The sequence below is a fragment of the Scatophagus argus genome, chromosome 9 (assembly GCF_020382885.2).
Source record: "Scatophagus argus isolate fScaArg1 chromosome 9, fScaArg1.pri, whole genome shotgun sequence".
In the NCBI taxonomy this organism is placed as follows: domain Eukaryota; kingdom Metazoa; phylum Chordata; class Actinopteri; family Scatophagidae; genus Scatophagus; species Scatophagus argus.
This window is the reverse complement of record NC_058501.1, coordinates 20,068,978-20,092,422: the sequence shown is the minus strand read 5'-3', so window position 1 is coordinate 20,092,422 and position 23,445 is coordinate 20,068,978. Positions and strand designations below refer to the sequence as shown.

The window sequence follows — 23,445 nt, the reverse complement described above, 5'->3', positions numbered from 1 at the left end:
GGAGTAATAATTAAGCCATAAACCCTCTTATACCCACTGGCTTGATGTATTCCAGTGGTTCGTTCCCTCCAGGCTTAAAATCTCTGAGCCCTCAGAGATTAAAAACACTGACAGGCACAAACTCAACTGAGCGAGCCCGTGGCAGAAAAAGTCAAAAGTGTGTTTGTGCCTGGGAATGCGAGTGTGTATGTGTAGGTGTCTGCATATGCATCTATGCACGCTTGCACGTAGTTATTTGCATATTTATTCATGCCATTTGGGCATTTCAGTGAATTATCACAAGCACTTGTGTCGCCATTCATGCTCTAGTGGCCATCAATGCTCAGAGATGTGTTTGTGAATATTTAAGATTCTGTCTTCTCTGTTTGTTGTGGCAATGTGTGTGTGAAGTATGTGTTCAAATAATTAAGCCCTGGGGACTGTCAATCAAAAGACGGTTCAGGATACACACCCCCCTGGCCATGAGAGGAGTATTAAAATGCTGCATTTAATTTAAAAGGCAGGGAGATTGCGCATGTTGGAGTGCAGATACTTCAATGTATATGGATGTTCATATGGATATATTCACACCCACAACCTGCCATATACATGTGCATATATTATAGTCTACCAAAGGGCTTTATTTACACATGCAAAAGACTTGCGGAGGCTTTACAATGAGCTCAGAGAGCAGGTTCAGCAACCATTGAACCCGGTGGGGCCTCAGTGTGTTGCTTTATGACCCCCTACATACAGAAAATGCAAATCAAAAACGAGGCTTAAAGCAGTGCCCTGTTACAGCTGTTGTCCTACTTACTGTACTACCTTGTTGTGTGTGTATTGTGACAAACGATCACGATTGTCACAATATCTCCGTGACAACTAACTGCATGACAAGGTGTCAAACAGGCAGCGATAAACCAACTCTTTGAACTCTCCACACCTGGAGGACTCCCAGAGAGGTGCACATCAACGTGTAAGGGATTTATGAGCATCTCTTCATAGAGACGTGAATCAACAGTAACAGCGAGCCTTGATATTCCACTGCTAAAAGACCGACTTCTTCAATCCTTTGAATGTGCGTCAGAATGGAGCTCGTGTGAAATGACACATAGGTTTAAATGGAGCAGCAAACCACTGACAAGATCACTGAGCCTTTTCAACAACACCTGCCAAACATCATACAAGTAGCATTTGTCTGTAAATAGACTGGACAGAAAGAAATGTTTAAGTGCAAAAAAAACTCAGAAAAAAATAAAATATACATATATATATATATATATATATATATATATAAATCAATGTAAAAGTGCTGTTTTGTTTCACTCACAGGTTGACCCGTGCTTTTAGAAACCGTGTTCAAACCCGTGTCTGAATCGCTGTTTCTACTCCTGTCGCCTCCTCTGATGATGCTCTGAATTGTTTTGACAGCATCCTCAAAACTTTCAAAGGAAGATAATCACTTCATGTCTACTCTGAGTTGAACATATTGTGTGCAGCTGAAAATAAACACTTCACATGTGCATATTGGACAAGTCACTGAAGGGCTTGCATGCACGAGCCACCTAAGAAATACACTGAACAAATGCTATGGCTCAGTACCAAATGCATACAAATCTGTTGCTCTCCCCCCACTTGGCTCCGCTGACCATCACTCCATACTGCTTGCACCTGGGATGCTTTGAAGCCACTGACTGGAACTACCTCATATCCACATCCTCCAACATCAACAAGCAGATAGATAGACATATCATCATACATCTCCTTCTATGTGGACTCTATCATTCCCATCAGAACGGACACAGACTTCCCCAACAATAAACCCTGCGTGACTAAAGAACTCAAGGAAATCCTCAACAAGAAAAAGAGGGTTTTCTTCACTTCTCTGAAATGGGAAAAAAGGAGGTCAACCAGCGGGACCATCCAGGTTGTAGGTAATAACCCAGCAACACTCCCTGATGACCTTAACTCCTTCTACTCCAGATCTGAGACAGACAACAGCACTCACTAAAAGCAGCTATTTCCTCATTCAAACCCAGCCACTCTGCCCTCACCTTTAACACAGAGGACGTGGTCAGAGCCCTCAAGAAATCCAGAAGACCCGTCCCACGTCCTGTTCCCTGCATTTGAGTGGCTCCCCTCACGACGTGGGCTGCGCTGCCCCAGCTGCAGGACTCAGAGGAGGAGAACAACCTTTGTTCCCAAGAATGTTCAACTCCTCAACTCACAACCATCCCTGCAGCCCCCTGTTGCACAGCTGTTTCTGTTTTCCACTACTCTGTGTGCCTTCAGATTGCCCCCTGGGGACAAATAAAGTTGTGCAATGAAACTGAAGTGAATATTAACACAATATCTACAGTTGCTCAACAGTATGAATTGGCCATTTAAATGTCCCCGCTCTGCAGTAAAGTTAAACATCAGCAACAATCTGTGAGTCCTGCCACCATCATTAGCTAAAAGGTAATAGATAGCTTGTGCTGTGTTTTACCAGGGAAATCCTGACAGAAACTCTGGCTGCTGATGAAGAGTACCACAGAGACAAGTGGACCCTGTTTGGGAACGAGGCTGAAAAGGTGGAGATAGACGTGATCAGGAACCAGCATTTGTTACGCACACGCGTTGACACTCTGGCCCTTCGCAGGCAGGTAAAGGTCAAGTTTTGGTCTCAGGAATAACCTCTAACAAGGTCTTCCTTGTATTCGGCTTTGTCAACACAACTGTACTTATCTGCTCAACCTTGTTTGTCATATTCTCAACAATGAAACAGCAGGATTTAAGAGTTACCAGGTCTTACAGAAGCAGAGGAGAGGATTTATTGGAATGAAAACTTGCTGAATGTTACTTCTTAGTGATATACAGCTGGGAACCACTAATGTAAAATAATAAATAACACGCCCTCTGCACAATTAATGCATGCGCTTAATGAGAACTTCAGCTGCAAATTCTGACAGTGTCCAGTGGTTGTCAAAGTTTTTCCCAGGCAGGGACGCCTATACCAGCACAAATTAAACCATAAACCTCCATCTGATAAGAATTGTGCCTTATCAGATGGGGGTTAGCACTGTCTTCTGGGTGGAGTTTGCATTTTTTCTCTGGCTTCCTCCCACAATCCCAAAAACTTGCACATTAGGTTTATTAGCTACTTTGGGTGGATGGATGGATTTCACTTCTTGTTTACTGTGATGTTTCTCCAGACCAGAACCATTTTTGCATTTCTTTAGTTGTGAAGCACTTGGACGTTTGCTGTATAGAATAAGTAAAGAATATTTTCATCAGTGCATTACTTTTCCACCTTATCTTCCGCCTTCAACCTTTTAAAAAACTTTGCCTTTCCTGGTTCCATCTATGCTCCAGGCAGAAAAGAAAGCATCTGCCTACATGAAGTACCTGGAGCGCCTGAGTCAGAAAGCCCCAGACTTTCCAATCCCTCTGAGGGCTCACACCGTCTGGGAGGGCATGACGGTCAAACTGTCCTGTACCGTCCAGGGTTGTCCACCTCCAAAGGTCACATGGTAAGAACTTCTGTTTGCACTCCATTTTTCTGGCCTCCACTGGCCTGTGGCAATCCCTTCTCTAGAAGTTTGCCATCAAAATCCTTTACTTGTGTCATACTGCAAATTGATTTCATTTAAAAGAGTTGACCAAAGACTCGGCTGAAACAAGTCCCATACAGAGAATGTACTTTTTACAAGTATGAGTAGCACCTGAGTAAAATGTGTCAACATCTGTACTTGGGGTGAAGGAAAATCCACATTGGTAGCTGATTTCTGTAACATGTTCTCTTATCCTTGTGATCTAAACCATTGACCTAAATAGTTTTCTAATAAATATTGCAACTTCTGATCCACCCATGTCAGTTTCAGGCTTAAAATAACAACTTCCAGCTAGCCACACTCACTTCTGGGTTAAGCATCCTCCACTTGTGTTTTCAGCCCTGCTCAGTCCAAGTACGGCAAGACATACGGATCATTTAGTTGGTGAAACACGTACAGAAAACTCGCTCGCGCTCGCTCATCCCTGCCATTTAAATTTCTTCTTTTTAGTTTCTCGGTCGTTTGGAGGGGGTTAGGGCAGCAAAATTGTCCTGGTCCACAGTCATAACTTTCAGGCAAGGACGACACACGGTGTATAATAATGTGCCCTCCTGTTCTTACTTTGTGACTGTAGCAAATTTGAAATGATCAGCTGGTTCATTGATCAGTCGATCAACAAAAGCCTGAAAGATATAAAAAGATCAGTTCTTTATTGTGATCATTTGTTGTTTTTCCCATTTTATATCAGTGACTGTAAATTAAATCTATTTTTTTTTTACTACAAATCAGTTGGAACTTTTGACCATGGGAAATGGTAAATGACATTTTTTCACAATTTTCTGACTAATAAATCAGAAAAAATAAATTAGTCTGTTGCAAAAACCAGCAAAGAACAAATTTATCAATAATGAAAATAGTTCTTAGTTGCAGCCCTGCATTGTATTTTTAATTCATAACTAATCCATAATACAGTAAAATACGAGTGAATATGTCATGTGATTATTATTAAGTATAGTATTTGTATTATCTAAACTAGAAGTACATAGTGTGAGAGGTAAAGTGTTACGTTATGCAGCTGTACATGCAAATGGTCGAAGATAGACTAAAGTCTCTCAAGTTGCTTGCAAAATCACAAGAGTCATGACACTACAGTTCTGAACCCTTGAATATCGCCTTCCATATTAATATGAAATTACCTGCGTTAATTCAGGCAACGTGCCAGGCTGTCGACCTCGATCCTTGAGCTGCTGAGAGACTAGACTGTGTGTGCTCAGTATTCATGAACCTAAGCCGAGATCCTGATAACCTGAGGCTTGCGGGTTTCACGATTACCATATGGGACCCATCGAGCCCGATGAGCTGTAAAAGGCTGCCCTCAACGGTGCCCGGCACAAAACAGAATACGAGATCAAAGCCCCCTTTGGCTGTTATAGATTCATCCAAACCGACGTTTGGTTAGTGAAATAAGTGCATAAGTAATCAGTGGAAGCCTGTTGTTTGCTTTGATATCTCAAAAAAAAAAGCAAACTTTTAATAGACTCTTTTTCTAACTTCCTGCTTCAGGTATAAGGATGGTCTACCGCTGACAATGTCTGACCAACCATGGAATTACAGTCTTCAGCAAAAAATAGGTCTTAACACCCTGGAGATCAGAAGGTAGGTCAAGTCCCTATTTAAAGCTGAAAATCTAGTTGTATGGAAAGCATGACTTTGCCATTGATTAATTGACAATAAAATGAAAAAATTACGAAACCAGAGTGTGAGGTTAGGAGACTGTGGTGTTATGAGAATGTATGGCTATCAAACTGATAAATAAATGCTTGTGATGTTTTTAAAGTATGTCTTAGTACATAAATTCAGAGGATGAATAGAGTGTATTAAGGTGAGTAGTCTGATGAGAACTTCATGTTGCATCTGGTTGTCATCACAACGGAACAGGCTACCGCTAAAGCAATGCAATAAAAGTGCAGATTTGCAACTCTACAGTTACATTTGTTCTCTCGGTCTTCAATCTCTTCAACCACTTGCACTTCTAACAGAAACATAAAATTCCATGTCCTTAGGTGCTCTCCTGATGATGCCGGCGAGTACAAAGTGGTAGCCCAGAGTCCCCTTGGTGAAGCTATGACTTTTGGAACACTTGTGGTGAACTGTGAGTAGTTTCCTGTTTCATATCAGCACCACCTTTCTGGAAAACCGTCATGGCTGATACAAAAGATGGGTTGCAATACAGTTCAGTCTCAGGGTCCAAAGCACTGACTATATAAACATGACTGAGGTGAGAGTATGAGTGAAGCCAAAATATCGCCATCGCCCCCTGGTGGCAGGCTCCAGTACTGCTCTAAACCCCTCCCACCTCCCATGTTATCAGAGCGGACTTGGACCAAACTAAAAAACGCACAGAACATGTCAAATAAATTTTTCTGAAAGATGGCTTCTGTAATTTTAGGTAGTTGTTTTCAAGTTGATGGCTGTCCAAGATTGGATGTTTTGGCTTCAGTTCTGACCAGTTGGACGAAGTGGGGACACATGCTGGATCTATGTTTACACAACTGGTCCACATCCACAGTACTCAATAGACTTTAAATATTGATGCCACTGGCCACTAATGTCCTTTGTGTATGGCTCTTTAAGTGTTTATTTAAAACTGAGAAATTGCATACTTAGTGATCTTTCAGAATCTAGAAATGCTACCACACTGCATTGTGTTTGATGAAAGCAAAATCAAGAGAAGTCAGAGAAATCGCAATGAAACAACAAACAGGAAGACGATTAAGAGCACAATCAAACCAGAAACCAAATCACATTACACACAACCACAAGCCCAAGGAGCAACACAACAACACACACTTCCTGTGTGTGTGTGTGTACGTACCAGACTCAGTGTTAACCACAGTCCAACAACAATGCTGACGGAGACCCAAACGCATAGAGCAGAGAAAAGAACATTTGCTAAAGTTAAATGAATAAATACAAACAACTCACCGTTACTTTGATTCTGCGAGCGTTGAAGGTGAACTTCTGAAGGTAACGTGTGAAGGCTGGATGGTCACCCACAACGTCCTGGGAGTCGAGGCCGTATGAACAAGCGGCCTGTATCTTCACAGTATATTCCAGTCAGATTTACACCATGACAGGTGAACGCTTTTAACGTAACAGTGATGGACGACGTGACGTTAAGGAAAAGGATTAAACTTGGTAAACGTGGAACTGGGGTTAGTTGTCCGATATTACAGACAGCGGCTGAAATCCACTCAGGTGTAGTCCTCGCCTCGGGCCCAGTTGTTTCTACAGGTGTATCAGCATCTTGCGTCCATACCGCTAACGTAGACTTTGCGTCACGCGTAGACTTCCCGTACACTTGAATTTATGATTCACTTTAAACTGTTCTAGCTTGCGTATAATATACTCGAAAAACTTCCGTCATAGAAATTAGTTAAGATAAATTTAAAAAAAATAAATCGTGAAGGAGATTTGACTGCAACCACTTGGGAATAAAAGGTGAGCTTCTCTTTATTGTGACTTAATATAAAAACATGCTTGTTGTGTTCATGTATTCATGCTGGTTTCAGATATTATTAATATGATTTGACCTCCATCCTCCTATTGCTTCCAGTTTTGGATGCTATTTTCTCCTTTTTCCTCATGCAAAGTTTAATTTTATATCCCTGTTGTCTTACTTTCTTGATAAATATGATATTTGGATGAGACTCAACACCAGAGTAATAATAACAATAATAATAGGAGAATCAGATCTCATTGAATTCTAATGAGGTTACTGGGTGTATTGTTGACTAATCAAACATCTGAGCACCATTGCCCACAGTGCCTTAAAATGTTTGTTCTTTTTCTTTGCCCTTTTTTGAAATGGCCCGCTCTTTTCGTGAAAGTACCCTGTGTTTGGCTGTGAAGTTCCCTAACACTGCAGATCAATTAGATGGTCAGAGCTTTAATGAGACGCTTCAAGGCTTCTCCTCTCCATCTATATTTCGCAAGATTTTCTTAGGTTGTTAAAAATAGGTTAAAGGGAATATTAGATGTGACTTGCATACATGTGACACTGCCAGGTTGGATTTGTCTGCTGTGTTTCTAATATCTCACCCCTTCAGTTTCACAATATCTTCCTCGGTGTCTGTCTCCATTTCTGACCCCCCCTGCCTTTCTCCAATCTGTCCCGCACTGCCACTCTGCGATTCAGCATATCAAGGAGCTGCGGCTGGTTCAGAGCACTCGCAGACCTCCGGTAAGTTTCATGCCAGGGCCTAATGAAAAATGTCCGCTTTCATTTTCTCTGCCACCCTTTGAAGTTCTTTCCCTCCACCGGTAAACGAGGGAGGGCTGGGTGGCTTTGAAGACTGTGACACAACACTCTGCTCTGCCGTGCCTGCTGCACCTCATAAACAAAGATATGGATGGATTGAAAGGGAGCAGTGCTCTAACAGTGTTTGTTTGTCATGGGAATTCATGTTTCTCTGTGGGTGTCCATGTCCATGGGTGTACGGGTGTAAGTGAGAGTATTTGTGGGATAGTTGCTGTAGGGATAGAAAGACTTGCTTCCAATTGAGCAGGGACAACAGTCATGTATATTTCATTTCAGGGACAGCAGGGGGATTTATTCTGTTTTGCTCCAAGCTGTGGAGTATCTCATAGTGGCTGTGGCACTCTTTGGCCTAGATTAGCCTCCATCGTGTCAGCTGTCATCACTAGAAAAACTACAGCATTGGCCATTGGTTCAAATGCCTATAATAAAATGTTTAACTTTAACAGAAAGGGCCTCTTTTAACAGAGAAAATTCTGACTTTTGTGTATGAGAAGCAAAGGCAGAAGAAGAATTGTGATGTTTTAGTGTCACGAAATCTCCTTGGGAGGAGGTCAGGGGTCTACTGTCAGACATGTCTTTCCAACAGTCAGTATTAATCTCTTTTGATCACGATAACAATATCTTAGTCTTCTTAACTGCGTCCCCACTCTTAAACAAAATCTTAACCCAAACATGACAAAGTGTCTTTAGTGCCTAATTGTAACCTGGCCTTAACCACAGCAATGGCAGGTCAGACAACAGATGAATGAATCGTCTCTGTATCTTTGTACGATATCCATTTGGAAAGGCTGATATGGTCACACAGCATTAATGTTGTTGTTTGGAAAGAATCAAGGACTTGTTCAGAACGAGAAAGATGTCTTTTCACTCTCATCGTGTCACAGACGGCATCCCATCCGTGTTTGTTTTTCCTTTACAATAATCAGAATCATTAATGAGGTCTGTATTCCTGTCAGTTTTGATTATGAACATTGTGGTCACTAACTTTATTTCTTAGATGTGGTGAAGATAAAAAAAAGTGCTTTACAACTGGAAAAACAAGCAAGCAGTCAGAAAATATTTTAAAGTACCATTTCATCTAAGCCAAGTACAGACAGAGAGAGGAGGCTGAATTAAAGAAAAACCAGCAAGAGTACAGAAAAATGCTGAATATCAGAGCCGATAATCGACCAGGCCAATAATGGGTCTATCCCTAATTCTATTACTCTTAAATTTGACCTCAAGTTATGGAAAAATTATGAATCAGCTATTAAAATGAAAATCAGACTGAAATAATAAAATAAACATAAACTTTCAACAGTATCTTTCTGAGAATACACCATTGCATCTACTGAAGTATTACAATACAATGCATCCCCCACACACTCACAAATTAAGTACCAATCATTGTGATTGGAGCTTTATCAGCATGTAATGGCGTCAGGGTCTGCTTGCTGCGAGCAAATGCTGAAGGATTTCACGCTGCCATTTCCGTGCGACTGATGCTCAATTGTCTCATACGGCGTGCGAAACACTCAATAAACAAAAGGTGCAATTTTGTTGAATATATCGTAATCATCGCTGCCGTGTGGAAGCTTGAGTGTTTGAATGATAGGAGTCAAAGGTCTAAGCGGTGAGTTTCGACAAAACTCGCACACATTCCTGTGACAACCTGGATGGCTAACCAGAACAAGATCATTATAGGAAACATGTCACAGTCTCTCAGACTCATCCCTGAGAACTGGATTTGACAAGACCTCATGGCACATATATCTCTCACTTCCAGATTGTATTGCTTCAGTGCTTTGACAAGTGAGAGAATGGTAGCTGAAGGAATTACTTGTCAGGAATTGCTCACTTAAAAAAAAATTCAGCTGTTCTGCCATTTTCTGTTGTTCTTTCCAGGGTCTTTCCTGACTGTCCTTTGTCTCCATGAAGGTTTTGTCTTTTATGTCTATGCAAGTCTGCTTTTAGTGGGTTTTTTTTTTTTTAGTTAAGTTAAACGAGACCATCCGGTTTGCTTTGTTCAGTTTCAGTGGTTCATTCATTGGGTTATTTTGGACCAGGTTTGGTAACAGAGTTGGGCAGATCAGGAATCAGCATATTTCTTCCTGCCTGCAGCTTAACCTCCCTGCACATCCTCTGCTTCCTGATTCCTCCTCTCTTTACCCGTCATGCTTCTTTCCTGTGCAGCAGTCCAAAGGAGGCATGTGCAATTTTATTGTGCAGAACCCACCCAAAATTATCAGGTCTGGGATATATTTTTTGCTGCAGTAAAGATTGTGTCTGGAATGTACCTACTTTTCAGTATTCATTTTATTTTTGCCCAACATCAAGGAAAACAAATGTGTGCATCTTGATGAGAAATGCTTCTCTCCTTTTTCGTATTTCTTACTTTTTTCCCTTTCCTCCCCACTCACCTCCCACTTTTCATCCTCATCCACCTCCTCCTCCATCTTTGTTCACCCCCCCTCTCTTAGCCGTGAGGCTTGAGCAAGAAGCCCTCTTTGGTAACACCTTCCCTCCAACATGGGTGAAGGAGGGTAACACTCTCACCCTGGAGTGTAGCTTCACCTCAGCTCTGCTGCCCTTCCAGCGGGATATCATCTGGTTCAGAGATGGTGAGTACAGTTAGAGATGAGTTACGTGAGCCAGGTGTTTGACAGTGTAGATACAAACTGTAGATTTTGGGGGGGTTTTTTGTGAATTTTTAATTCTTCAGGCATCCAGCTTTATCAGTCGAGCACCGTGGACATTAAGACAGTTGACAACAAGGCCTCCATCACTTTAAAGACGGCACACAAGGAACATGAGGGTGTTTACACTGCCCAGCTGAGAACCTGGGATCATGTCCAGGAACACAGTGCTTTCGTCTATGTCAAAGGTGAGAGCCGACATGAAAGTGGTTTCGATGTTAATACTGCACCCGCCGTTGGTCCTTTACTAATCATGTAGCATTTTTAAAGGGTGGAAGTATTAAATCATTTCACAAACATAGAGTTTTATTTCTAATAAAATGTATTAATTTGTGTTGCACTATGAAATGCTCAGGATTTTGAGCGTAAAGTTCAATCTTGAATCTTGTGAACAGTAATATGCAGCACAGTACCAACACAAACTCCACTTAATAGCTTCTGCCAGGGCTTTCAAACAACTCAGAGTCTTCATCAGCAGCTGGAGGTTGCTCAGTTGTCATGGAGACTGGAAATCCATACTTAGGTCACAACTGAGCAAACTCCCCCTCAAATACTGAATGGACCTAAAGAACCCGCCAACCTGTGTTTCAGATGACAGGCTTAGTTCTGAAATGGTCCATTTGGTGTTTGAAAAACCTGACAAGTGCACAGGAGTCACCTCGAGTCCAGTGCATACAAACACACTTCTGTTTTTGAAGATGGAATCATTTATTGCCCCAAGCTGGATAAATGGTGTTTTGACTGAACGTTCACTCAAAACACTATTTGTATTCACCAGATTTTGGTTCTACTTTCATTTCCTGTCAGCAAACTTCTGTGATTCATACTTGGAAATTGCACCATCAATCAAGCTGTTCTGCACTAGAGGGCTTGTTAACTTTGTTCAGTAAAACTATATATTCTTCACAGACTGCTGTTCTCTTTCTCATACGTTGCAGCATGCAAATAAACCTCTGAACAGCTCCTTCACTTGACTCATCAGACATTTGAAATGTGTCTGGGCAGCTCTGCAAGGACGCTTGGCACACATATGTGTTTCAATGCAATACCAGTGCCTACTCACTCGCTCATGTATTGCACCTCAACTGCCACAGTCAAGGTGTAATATGCAATGAATCATTCAGAGCTTGGCGTGCACGTACATCCCACGTGAACATGCACTTGCCCAAACATTCACACACACACAAACACTTCCCACAAAGCTTCCCTTAAAATCTTGGCTCGCATCTCTCTCTCTCTCTCTTTCTCTCTTTCTCTCTCTTATTAGGGAGCTTGATCTTTAGCAGAGCTGGAGGTACTAATTAGTGAATCAACAAATTTCCCTGCATGTGGTTTTTCGCCTTCATTCAGCCATCATATTTGCATTACAAATAGGCAGTACGGCAGAGCAAAAACAAATGAGGGAGAAGGAGGAAAGGGAGGACGGGAGCATGAGGTTGCAAAGTGAAAACAGGAAAGAGTTGAGTCCTTTGTTGAAAATCACTGAAAAACCAAATGTTTTCCCAAGGATGATTTCTGTGTTCAAGTGTTCATTTTTTCTGTTTCTGGTTATTAAGTACTTTCATATGCAGTCAAGTCCAGAGTTTTGAAAACTTAATGTCATATGTGAAGGCTCTTTACATAAGGGTTCAAATTTGCTGTGTAGGAGAAAAAACAGGGTGGGTTAAGCGATCATTAGCATAGTTATAACCACAGTTAGGATATCTTCTATTTCAAATCAGACATCCCAGGATATGATTACAATGTGTAGCTAACCTTCGTTTCTACCCCTTTTCGACTCGGAAATACCTTATCCATGTCATGTGATCCACTACTTTAGTTCAATTTAACAATGTCGTATCCAGGAATTGGGTGGCACGGTGGTGCAGTGGTTAGCGCTGTCGCCTCGTAGCAAGAGGGTTCTTCTATGTGGAGTTTGCATGTTCTCCCTGTGCCTGCGTGGCTTTTCTCCGGGTACTCCGGCTTCCTCCCACAATACCAAAAACATGCACATTAGGTTATTTGGCTACTCTCAATTGCCCCTAGGTGTGAGTGTGTGAGTGTGTGGTTGTCTGTCTTTGTGTGTTGGCCCTGTGATTGGCTGGTGACCAGTCCAGGGTGTACCCGGCCTCTCGCCCGTAGTCAGCTGGGATAGGCTCCAGCTCCCCCGCAACCCTGACGGATAAGCGGTATAGACAATGGATGGATGGATGGATATCCAGGAATTCATATTAAACCACTGACCCCTGCATCAGACTGATCACGGTCTTGCACACTTGACCATGATGCAGCCCAGTCGTATCGGTTTTGACTTTGAGTCTTGTTTCCTCCTGTAACGAGCTTTCCTCCCTTCATGCTGCAGATGCATCAGCTGCGTTGCCCGGAGGCCCCGCCTCTCCTCTGGCCGTCCAGGTGTCTGACGTCAACAAGGACTACGTTTTCCTTACCTGGCAGCCACCCAGTGCTGACGGCGCCTCGCCTGTGGAGGGTTATTATGTGGAAAAGTGAGGATGGAGAGATCGAAAAGTCAATTTTTTGAGTTGAAAACATGAGTGCACAGCCTCACCACGAGGTGTATTTAGTAGCTGTTTTCATTTTAGAGAATTTTACGGACTTCGCTTTTTCACCTCTCTGTCAGTTTTTGATTATCAAGCTAGCTGATGTGTTTCAAACTTCCCATATCATCAAGGGTCAATACAGACTTTCAGCAGCAGAAACCGACTGTTAACCGACTACACTCTACAGTCGCCAATGACAAAAGTTTTTATTGGCAAAGAAATTGAAACTAAAAAGCTATTTTAAAAAGACAGTAGACAGCACATAACAGGTTCTACAGCTTAAGTTTTTTAATTAACCAGTTAATTGAATGTGTCAGAAAAATATGCCTAAGCTGGCATAATTTTGTCAGGTCAACCATCTAAAAACCCAAAAATCTATACATAGCTGTTGCAAATCTTGTGAGAAGGTGAAACCAGAGACTGTTTGGCATTTTCACTTGAGAAAAAAAAAATGACTAAAACAATTCATTTCAGCTTAATTTTAGTTAATTTTATCACATGATGGGTTCCAGGTTCGAATCCCGGTCTGGGTCCTTCTATGTGGAGTTTGCATGTTCTCCCTGTGCCTGCGTGGGTTTTCTCCGGGTACTCCGGCTTCCTCCCACAACACCAAAAACATGCACGTTAGGTTAATTGGCTACTCTAAATTGCCCCTGGTGTGAATGTCTTGTGTGTTGGCCCTGCGATTGGCTGGTGACCAGTCCAGGGTGTACCCCGCCTTTCGCCCGTAGTCAGTTGGGATAGGCTCCAGCTCCCCCGCGACCCTGACAGATAAGTGGTGTAGAAAATGGATGGATGGATTATTAAGACATCACAGCTACACTAAGAATGTACTGCTGAAGTTGGTCCTGCTCTGCGTGCTGCTGGTGAGGATCAAGATGGCGGTGGTGGCAGCCAGCAGTGGTGTCACGTGCATTTGGCAGAGTTCACATGAGATGGATGGTGTACGTGGTAATTATCAGCCCTCTACACCATGTTAACAGCAGAGTCAAAGGCTCCCACAGGAGAAGAGGTGCCACACTTATCACCAACACCGATCAATCAGGATCATCCTGTACATGTGTGTGTTTGTGGAGAGAAACAAAGCATGTTCATTTGTTCATTAGTGTGTTTTTCGTTAAATGGCACCCAGGTATGTATTGTGTATTTTTGTATATGTGTTTGCATACCTTCTCGAGATTACAGAACTCCTGAATATTTTTGGCTTTGGGTGAGGAAAGAAGAAATGTAAGATACTTCCCAGTTCCCTAGCAACCTCCTTATGGTTAGAAGACAGCACTCTCTTCTGTCTGTGTTTTGTTCACAAGTGGCAATAGTTTGATATCTGTGTTGTATAATATGAGCTCGCACTCAACCTTAAAAGTTTTGCTTTGTTTTTATTGTGTTTGGAGGCACATTATTTTCACACAATGGTATCAAACCACCTTTATAGGTATTGCTGAGGTTTTTACTAACTTAGAAGTGTTGTTGTGCAGGCTAACGTGCTTTACATTTGTTTCGAAGGTTACGCCCTCTAGACTGCACATAAAGCAGGTTCAAAGCATTTGGTTCTTTCTTTAACTCTTGCTCGTTTGTTTACGTCTTACCATCTTTTCTCCTTTTGTCGCAGATATGATGTCGGTCAGGGTGAATGGGTGCGCTGCAATGTCCATATTCAAAAGATGTGCCACTACCCAGTGTTTGGCCTCAAGGAAGGAACTCTGTACCAGTTCAGGGTCCGTGCTGTGAACAAGGCTGGAGAAGGACGCCCCTCCATGGCTACCGAACCCGTCCTCACCACAGACCCCCTGGAACACACCAGGACTATGGGTAACACGTAACACATTCTGACAGTCTCATTGCCACATAATAAAGTGTGAAATCATAATCCCCTGCAGCTGGAGAAACACAAATTGGTAACAAACTCAAAGAAAGAAAGCAGCACGGTCTGTTTGGTTACGGTTCAAACAAGTCATGGTGGTGTTTTTGTGGTTTGAAAATGGACCAACCGCAGGATTTTGTGAGAAATGTGAAGAATTAGAGTGAAAAGCAGTTGAAAACAGGTTTGCTGGCCTTCCATCCTACTCTGTGTATTTTAACCAAAATTTGATTTGCCACTCTTGGGTCCACATAGCACTGATGGTGCAGAATCAGTCACTTAAGTTTTTTAAGTAAAAGTTGCTCCTCACTGTAGAAATATAAGCATTAAATAAGTAAGAAATGTAACTCATCATGCAGAAAGGCCCAGTTCAGAATAACATACAGAAGTGGAATGTGGGGACGTCTGCAGCCTCCTCATCTCTGCTTCAGGCTTTATTAGCCACTGCTCCCATCACCTGGGACCTGAGTTATGTTTTACTGCCCATCATGAGTCCATAGTGAGTCTAAAGGCCTTTACACGCCGGGAACATGTTGACAAAAATGCAAAATACTCGCCTTGCATCAAAACTGTTCACTCTGGCAGTGATGCAGATACGCAACATTTGCAACACTCGTTTAATGAAAGGTTGAGATAAATAAACGTCAGCTTGTTCTTCAGGGAAAAAACATGATGGATTCAACATCATCCAGTGATGAATATCTTGTCCTCCTCCAGCTCACTCCACAAAAGCAGAGGAGATTTTGTACTCCTGTGGGAATATACCCTTTCCTCTCTCAGTCTGGACTAAATGAACTGAGCTACATGAGGCACCAGAACAACTTCAGTGCTCTTCAGCACTGATTCCTATGAGTCTCTGAATGTCCGTTGGCACGAAGGAACCAGTTCTTCTAAATACATTTGGTGTTTTGATGGTGGTGGTGGTGGAGCGCTGTCACTCCAGAGTCTTCCACAGGTGTTCAGCTGGGTTGAGATCATTTGATTGTGAAGGTCATAGCACATGATTCACAACATTTTCATACTCATCCAACCATCAGTAACCCTCCTGTACTGAAGCATCTGCATTCATTATGTTCCTCCACCCATTTGTTCAGTTGTTTTTTCCTTTCTATTCAGTTATATTTTTACCTATATTTCTTCCTTTTTTCCCGACTCATTCCTGCTGTTAATTCACTTCACCTGCCTCGGCTGTGTTGCACCTGCAAAGATACCAACGCAGCCGGGGAAAACAGATGTAGGTGTGTTGATGTGGATCTCATTTCATAAAGCCGGAAGGTTCGGCAGTCGTTACTGCAACGGCTTCTTAATGGCATCCTGGAGTGGAACACTTTGTTTCATGAATGATTACTTGGAAAGTGTTTCCGTATTGTGGAATACATTATACAGTGGAGGTATGAAAACGATGGAAGCGAGATGTAGCGTAGAGTGGATCATTGAGTTGTGTGTGTGTGTGTGTGTGTGTGTGTTCGGGGGAGGACAGATGGGCTCTGGTCAGATGCTGTGGATCATTAAACACAGATGAAGGACAGACAGAAGGTTGACTTGCCTCCAGCCTTCTCTCTCACCTCTCTGTGTCTCTCTGGCTCTCTTACCACTGGCTGTTCCTCTAACGTTAGCATTAATAATGTTATCGTGGACTCTTACATAACTTCATTACCCTGATGTGACTTCCTTCTTTATTCCCTCCGCCCCCCAACCTCCTCTCTCTCTCTCTCTCTCTGTCTCTGTACAGTGGTCAAAGTGGACAGAGGAAGGACGATCACCATTACAAAAGATGAACTAGAAGGTGAGGATGCCTTCTCATTTTACCGTCTATAGATTTGTCATTAAAAAGATGCCAGATGAACATTTTCACACCTGATTTCAAACAGCGTTGACTTTTCGCTGGCGGGCAGGGTGCTGCCTCCTCGACCCCTCGACCGTGGGCTGCCTGAGGCTGCCTGGGGCTTGTGTTTTAATGCATCTTCATATTATTTTGAATGCAGTAATTGTTGCGGCTGAGGCAATGAGCTGTTGTTCCATTTAAAGAAGAGAAAGGAATGAACAGTCCCTGGCTGTGTCCTGGTAAATGTGCATAATGGCCTGAGGTAGCGTGAATGCCTGTGAAGAGGGCTGATAACCTTGGCAGTGTAACTCACAGACAGAGGGAGATAAAGGAAGAAGAGGGGGAGGCAGCTAGACGATAAATGTAGCAAAGTCAGTGCATTAATTAATTTATTTATTTTAAATCCTGTTCCTCAGTGGAGATTTGGAACAGACATACACATTTGTGTTTGCGTGCAGCTCTTTTCCAGGTTATCAAATGAAAACGTTGAATCTGCGTGACGTGATTCCTCCACCAGGTGTGGGCTCATGTTGCAGTACATGTACCTCCACGCACAGATACACATAATTAGTAGGAAGGGTTTAAATACACACCTGATACAGGTGAGGTGGAGCAAAATTTCTCTTGCCATTAGGATCCTGCATTTGTCGTGGTCGTTTGGAGACTTGGCTTTCGCTGCTCAGGCTTGCTTAGAGAAATGAGACAATCCACAGTTATTGTTTTAGCTGCGTACTTTATCACATTGGATTTCAAATCGAACAATAACTACGAGTTCACAAGTGCCAACTTTCAGGTTTAATTTGAGGCGTACATCAGAAGAAGAAATCAAGGCCCTTTTTGTTCGTAGTCCCCCAGTTGAGGGTAAATATGTAAATAACACATTTAGAGAACCAGCAGCCATGGGACAAATTCATATAAGTTTAAATAATATCATTATATTTCATATTTGTTATGTTATGTTATGTTATTTGTTCTCCATGAAATCTGTTCCAACGCTCCAAAAGAGTTTCGGATTTTTCTGTGTTTTAGTTCAGGTGTCATCTCAGATATATTGCACTCAGCATTAACTTAAGGTCAAATAACTGGACCTGTCATGAACAACTCCACTTTTTGGCCTTAAACATTGGTTTTGTTTTTCTTAGCTGCAAGTTTAAGATCAGCATCCAGACTCCTGCTGTATTGTCCTAAAATAAAAAGGCCTATGAGTCCTACTCTGTTCATGCAGCATGAATGTGAACCACCTCCACACTTTCACAGTTAAGCAGCAGCACTTTAACCACATAGTCAAGGTTTCATTTCATATTCAGTGTGCTTGCTTAGAGTTGTACAGGGCTACAACAATGAAAAATGCTTCACTACTTACAGGCTGCGCTATACACCCACACCCAATACACACAGTCACAGGCTGACTGCTCCTACCAGATCAGATTTCACTCACAGTCTTTGGTCTGGAGCTCCTCTCTGATCCACACTGCAGTTCTGCAGCTCTTCAGGGAACACAGACAGCGAGACGAGAGACTCACAGAGAGAGAGAGACAGGCACACAATCTGAACACGTCCATGGTCCTTGAGTCACTTGGAGTGTGCTGACTCAAGACATTTCACCAAATGTTATCAGCAAACTTCTGTATTAGGAAAGGAGGTGAATCTCACCCGATGTGCTTTTCGCTCGGATTTTAACAAAAAAAAACAGCAATGTCTTAGCTGGCACTTTTTGGACTCTGCATTCATCCTCACTGACCTTGTTTTAACTTTTTCTTTGTTCGCACTCCTCCTCCTCCTCCTCCTCCTCTTCTCTTTGCTCTGCAGGTCAGGTCAAAGCTCCTTTCCCTCCTACAAATGTCCACGCCTGCGAGGTGAGCGACACCTACGTGGTGCTGAGCTGGACTGAGCCTGAACCCAGAGGCAGGGAGCCGCTCACCTTCTACGTCGAGCGGGTCAGCTTTTACTCCCACATGCCAAACACGCTCATTACAATAACTCTGGGGATCTTGCTACACTATGATTATCTGCTTGCTCCTCTAACCGTTTTCCTGCAGAAGGACCATGTGAAGGTTTCAGAAAACCTGCAACAAATCACTTTACTACATTTTTTTTCCCCATTTTTCAACACATACTGTAAGTGCTGCGCTCGAGTTCTCAAAAGCAGACTTCAGTTTTTGATTATGTGAGTCTTGAGAAATCAGCTGGCAGAGTTTTGGCTTGATAGGCAATCCATCCCGAGGATCCAAATTTTTGAGTGGAAGTTTTATTACAGGTTAATGTCTCGGGAGTTTGGGACAGCGTGGCATGTTTTGAAAGCTGGTGTGTTCAAGAAGTTGGCTGCTGTTTTTGAGTTATGTTGTCACAGTGATAAAACAAGCTAAAAAGGTTGTGCCAAATCCCTTTCTTTCTTACATTTATCCACTAGGTGATTTTTTTAAAAAAACGTTCCTATACAAGTTTCAGTTTCTCTTGGTCAAATTGTGCAGCAGTATGTGTAAGAAGGTTTACGTTCGTTAAGTGAAAATTTAAATAGCTGCTCTGGAGTGTTGATTGAAGGCACTTTTGTCAGTTATACAAAAAGCTTCTTCAGTTAGAAGTTGATGTTTATATTGTGTTGAAATAAACAGACTGATAGCTGTCTTGAATGTGGGGAATTAGCCTAGGAAGTAATCGGTAAAATGGACAAGAGTTTAAATAGGTTTAATTCAATTTAGTATAACCTGCTGTGATGAATATTTTTATAGTAACAATTTGTTTTGTGTAATGTAGGGGGGGAAAAAAGTTTAAGTTTTACAACAACTTTACTGTTTCGTTTCACTAGTCACATCAGTGTAATGGGCAGCAGCAAAGCGAGCACCCAGCGCCAAACACCAGACCGACACAGTCAGCAACGAGCTGGTGAGCATAGTGGAGCATTTAGCGTCCATTTGTCAGGTGGTTCACATATGCTGGATGAAAAAAATAGGCAACTGTTTGCCGCGAGTCGCCCCTCAAAGCAGCGATGAGCAGGAAAACGGCCTCACAGTGAAGCTCTTTGGTCACGCTCTCTTTCACACATAGAAATGCATGCACACAAGTAGAAAGTCTGTGCATTCAAAGACAAGCCAGCGTTATAATTAGAGCTACCTACACAGTCACTGAACACAAGGATCAATGTTGATGCTTCATCAGTTTCTGCGGTCGCTTGTTAGGTTTGTGCAGTCCAGTGATGGAGCGTGAGCCAAATTAACAGCAGGCTCCTGACCGCAGCACTAGTCAAAGAGATTGGAGGAGGAGAAAATGCACACACACATGCACACATAGTGTCAGTCTACCACTGTGGTGTCAGTTTAAGTGTGAGTTTGTGGACTCATTAAAGGGAAACAGACCTTGATGTTGCTGTTGCTGTTGCTTCATGCCATGCACTCCAGCAGTGGGAGTTTGATGTTCTCGCTTGCACACTTGAAAGCGTTTTTTGCTTCCTAACTGGTGATATAAGGGTTTTGTTTGGTTTTAAGATTAGTCAGAAGTTCATTCTAGTTTTAACTTATGGAGAAGCCTTTTAATGATTCTTCCAATGTAATGTCTGTAAAAGAAAATCCAGATTAAATTTTTATTTTTTTGGTCAACACAAAAAGTTCAAAATGATACCAAAATAACGCGGGTTTCCAGCATATCACAGTTAGGTGACTGACCTGTTTTTTAGAACAATAAAGGGCCTCAACTCTACAACACCATCCTCAACACATAACAGTTCCAATAATCAGAAAACTGCCACAGGAAATCGATTTTTATTGGACTTTTATAAGCTGCCAGGGTAATAAAACTGTCAGATCTGTCAAAGGCATCTGAAATTATTAAAGTCTGTGTCTTCACTTCTACTTAAATGATGAAGGGAACATTCAAATATCCCTTTTGCCCTTGAGGAAGCACCTCATAATCACTGATCTCTTTGACATGCCCCATTCTATTGTCAGGTTTTCCGCCTCAAACAGTGAGTTTTCATAAGGAAATGACACTAACTCAGAGAAGAAGATCAGAAAAGGAAATAGAGTCTATGAAACAGTGATGGTTTGTACCATATAATATAAAATGAAGAAAAGATGATAAGTCATGGTTGTCCACAGTTTACCTGCATGTCCATCTGGCTTTTGGGCCGTATTGTAGTTTGTCGGCACGTTCTTGTGCCTTTCTGACTCTCTTCCTTTAAGTTTCCCTGGCTGCCAGTCTTTATTCCTGTTTGACCTTGTCTGTACATTAAGTGGTTTGCTCCAAAACAAGAGAATCATCAGTTAACTACAACATAAGGGATTTCGCAAAATTAGAATGAATTACGGGACCTTTTAGAGAGTATTTGGCAGTCTTGGCAGTAATTCACGTTTGTGCAGATTGCATCCTCGAGCGTATTTGATGGATACTGAATAATGAAGATGTCCTTGCGGTAACTAGTGCTATTGAAATCATATTTGTGATGTTCTAATGGTGTACTCGGATCAGTCCTTGGCAGGGAAGAGCAGCTGGGAGCTAGCCAGTCTGGACATGGCGGTAAACTCTCCCAGGTTCCCAATGTTTGACCTGGTCAAGGACAAGCAGTACTGCTTCAGAGTGCGCTCCATCAACAAGTACGGTGTCAGCGACCCCTCTGAGCCAAGTGAACTGATCTCCTTAGGAAAGCCACAAGGTGAGAAAATACGCTATGCATTGTACTGTACCCATTTATTACTCTGCCTGTTGTAAAGGTCAGGTGTGAGGATTATGAGGCTCTGCTTCTTTTATGTACCGCACTGCACCTGGCTGTGCTTGTGCACACATGCTTAAAGATGATCATAACAGGCTAGCAGGTCATGTTTAAATCCCATAAGATCATCTGCTTCTGTCGCTGCACGCTGCATTAGGATCACAGTTTGCACAATTATCTGATGTATGTGATATGAACAGGCATGTGGTGTGGCATGAATACAATTCCATGTCATGAGACGTCACTCGGCCGAGATTTGTTTGACGTATTGTGTAACAAGCTGCGATATCGATACCCAACTCCCTGAGCAGCAAGAGTGGAGGAAACATTCAAGAAGCAATACTGTAGTGCGAAAAAGTTTGTCACGGTTAAAATCCCTTTATTCAAAATTTTACTGAAGAACAAGTACACAATTATTTTCAGTAAAATTCACATTTTTTAAAAATGTGAATTTTCCACAATCAAAGGAAGAGTTTGTTGATTCTATCTTTGCTTAATTTCCATTTGATGATTTAATCTAAAAATATTTTTTACCTGATGGCTTTTCATGTGATTCCCATCAGCTGTGCCAGCTCCACCTCACTCTGTCATGGCCATCAGAGACACGGACACTTCAGTGCTGCTCCAGTGGCAGGAGCCCAAAGACAAAGACGACATCCTGGGCTACTATCTGTACTACAGTGAGGCTGGCAAACAAGACTGGAACACTGTCAACAACAAGCCGTTAACCAAAACCAGGTAATGGGGATAGATGCTGATATAAATTGATTACTACAACGAGTCGCTGCATTGAGCTAAAGATGCCGTCCCTCCGTCTGTCTGTCTGTCTGTCCTCCTCAGATTCACAGTCCATGGCCTCAAGACCCGAAGGGAATATGTGTTCAGGGTGAAGTCCGTGAGCCGAGCAGGAAACAGCAGCTATTCGAATGAGTCCCAGCCCATCCTCGTCAAATCAGCCATTCGTAAGTTCTGAAAGAGCGGACACAAAAGTTTTTTTAGGGCTCAGTGATCGAGGACTTTGTAATCATTTTCTTGTGGTTCCTCTTGCAGAGGTTTATTTTAAAGCACACAGTGTTAAAAAACAGTATTTTTTATATATTTTTAATTACAGTTTGAAAATATCAATCTGTGCATAAATTTTGCACTTAAAATTAGAGAAATTTTCTGTACAAATGTAGAATCGGTTTAAACCAAAGCACATCTTTTCTTGACCTGTGAGATAAAATAACTTCTTTTTTGACTGGATTGTAAAACATATTGACAAGAACATTCCAAACGGTTTGTAGTTTTTCCTTCATAGCCTCGGGAGACCCCTCTGAGAAGGTGTGTGTGTGTTTTGGGGTTTTTTTTTTCAAAGCTAAAAAAGCTAAAAAATATATTTTCAGCTTTCACCTCATGTCATAGCTTTTCAGGAATCACAAAAGTATTTTTTTTGGTCTTCAGTGTTTTGCTGAAGTCACACAAAGAAGAATACAACATTGTTGCTTTTGCTCCTTCCACATGCCAGTATCCATATGGTCGGATTTGTTTTGTTTTGAGGCCTTCACCAGATGACTATCAGCCCATTATGGGCTGTCCATAACCTGAATTTTGTCTCTTACTGTGGTTGGTTTAGAGCTGTGGTGACATGTTGACCCTTCTTACTTCCTGTGTTGCCGCCTCAGCTAATGTTCTCTGTGCAGCCTGCAGCACAGCACAATGATGACTCATTTTGCATGTCACTCACTGCCAGGATATTCTCACAGCTATTCTGCCACTCAGCCATTACCTGAGAATAAAATGAAATTCTTTGTGGGAAATATGTTTTTGTAAAATAGACTATGAGTTGAATAATTCTTTCAGTCTCATTCAGGAAAGCTTAATACGAGCCTGGAGTTATGAATGTGCAACCCTAGGAGGCAGGAGTTGTTGGCAGGCAGGGAGTCATTGTCATTTCTCGGTCTATTTAGCGCGAATGGGTGCCTGCTGAGATTCTCCTCTCTATCACCTCTCTTCTATCCTCCCTTCTGCTTGTT

The 23,445-nt window shown here is 42.2% G+C and overlaps 1 protein-coding gene across 3 annotated transcripts in view; it reads left to right on the top strand.

Moving 5' to 3' along the window:
• Positions 1-23,445, top strand: part of myom3 (myomesin 3) — a 51,833-nt gene that overhangs the window by 10,987 nt on the left and 17,401 nt on the right. For all 3 annotated transcript variants that reach the window (XR_006844234.1, XM_046398414.1, XM_046398412.1), the window contains 14 exons: positions 2,471-2,624; positions 3,334-3,491; positions 5,076-5,168; positions 5,576-5,664; positions 7,711-7,755; positions 10,293-10,433; positions 10,535-10,696; positions 12,850-12,991; positions 14,655-14,854; positions 16,636-16,689; positions 18,538-18,665; positions 21,190-21,373; positions 21,994-22,168; positions 22,271-22,392. Coding sequence is in view for 2 of the 3 variants with exons in the window: in XM_046398414.1 (XP_046254370.1) it covers positions 2,471-2,624; positions 3,334-3,491; positions 5,076-5,168; positions 5,576-5,664; positions 7,711-7,755; positions 10,293-10,433; positions 10,535-10,696; positions 12,850-12,991; positions 14,655-14,854; positions 16,636-16,689; positions 18,538-18,665; positions 21,190-21,373; positions 21,994-22,168; positions 22,271-22,392 (1,847 nt within the window). In the remaining variant the exon portion in view is untranslated. The remainder of the gene's footprint in view (positions 1-2,470; positions 2,625-3,333; positions 3,492-5,075; positions 5,169-5,575; positions 5,665-7,710; positions 7,756-10,292; positions 10,434-10,534; positions 10,697-12,849; positions 12,992-14,654; positions 14,855-16,635; positions 16,690-18,537; positions 18,666-21,189; positions 21,374-21,993; positions 22,169-22,270; positions 22,393-23,445) is intronic.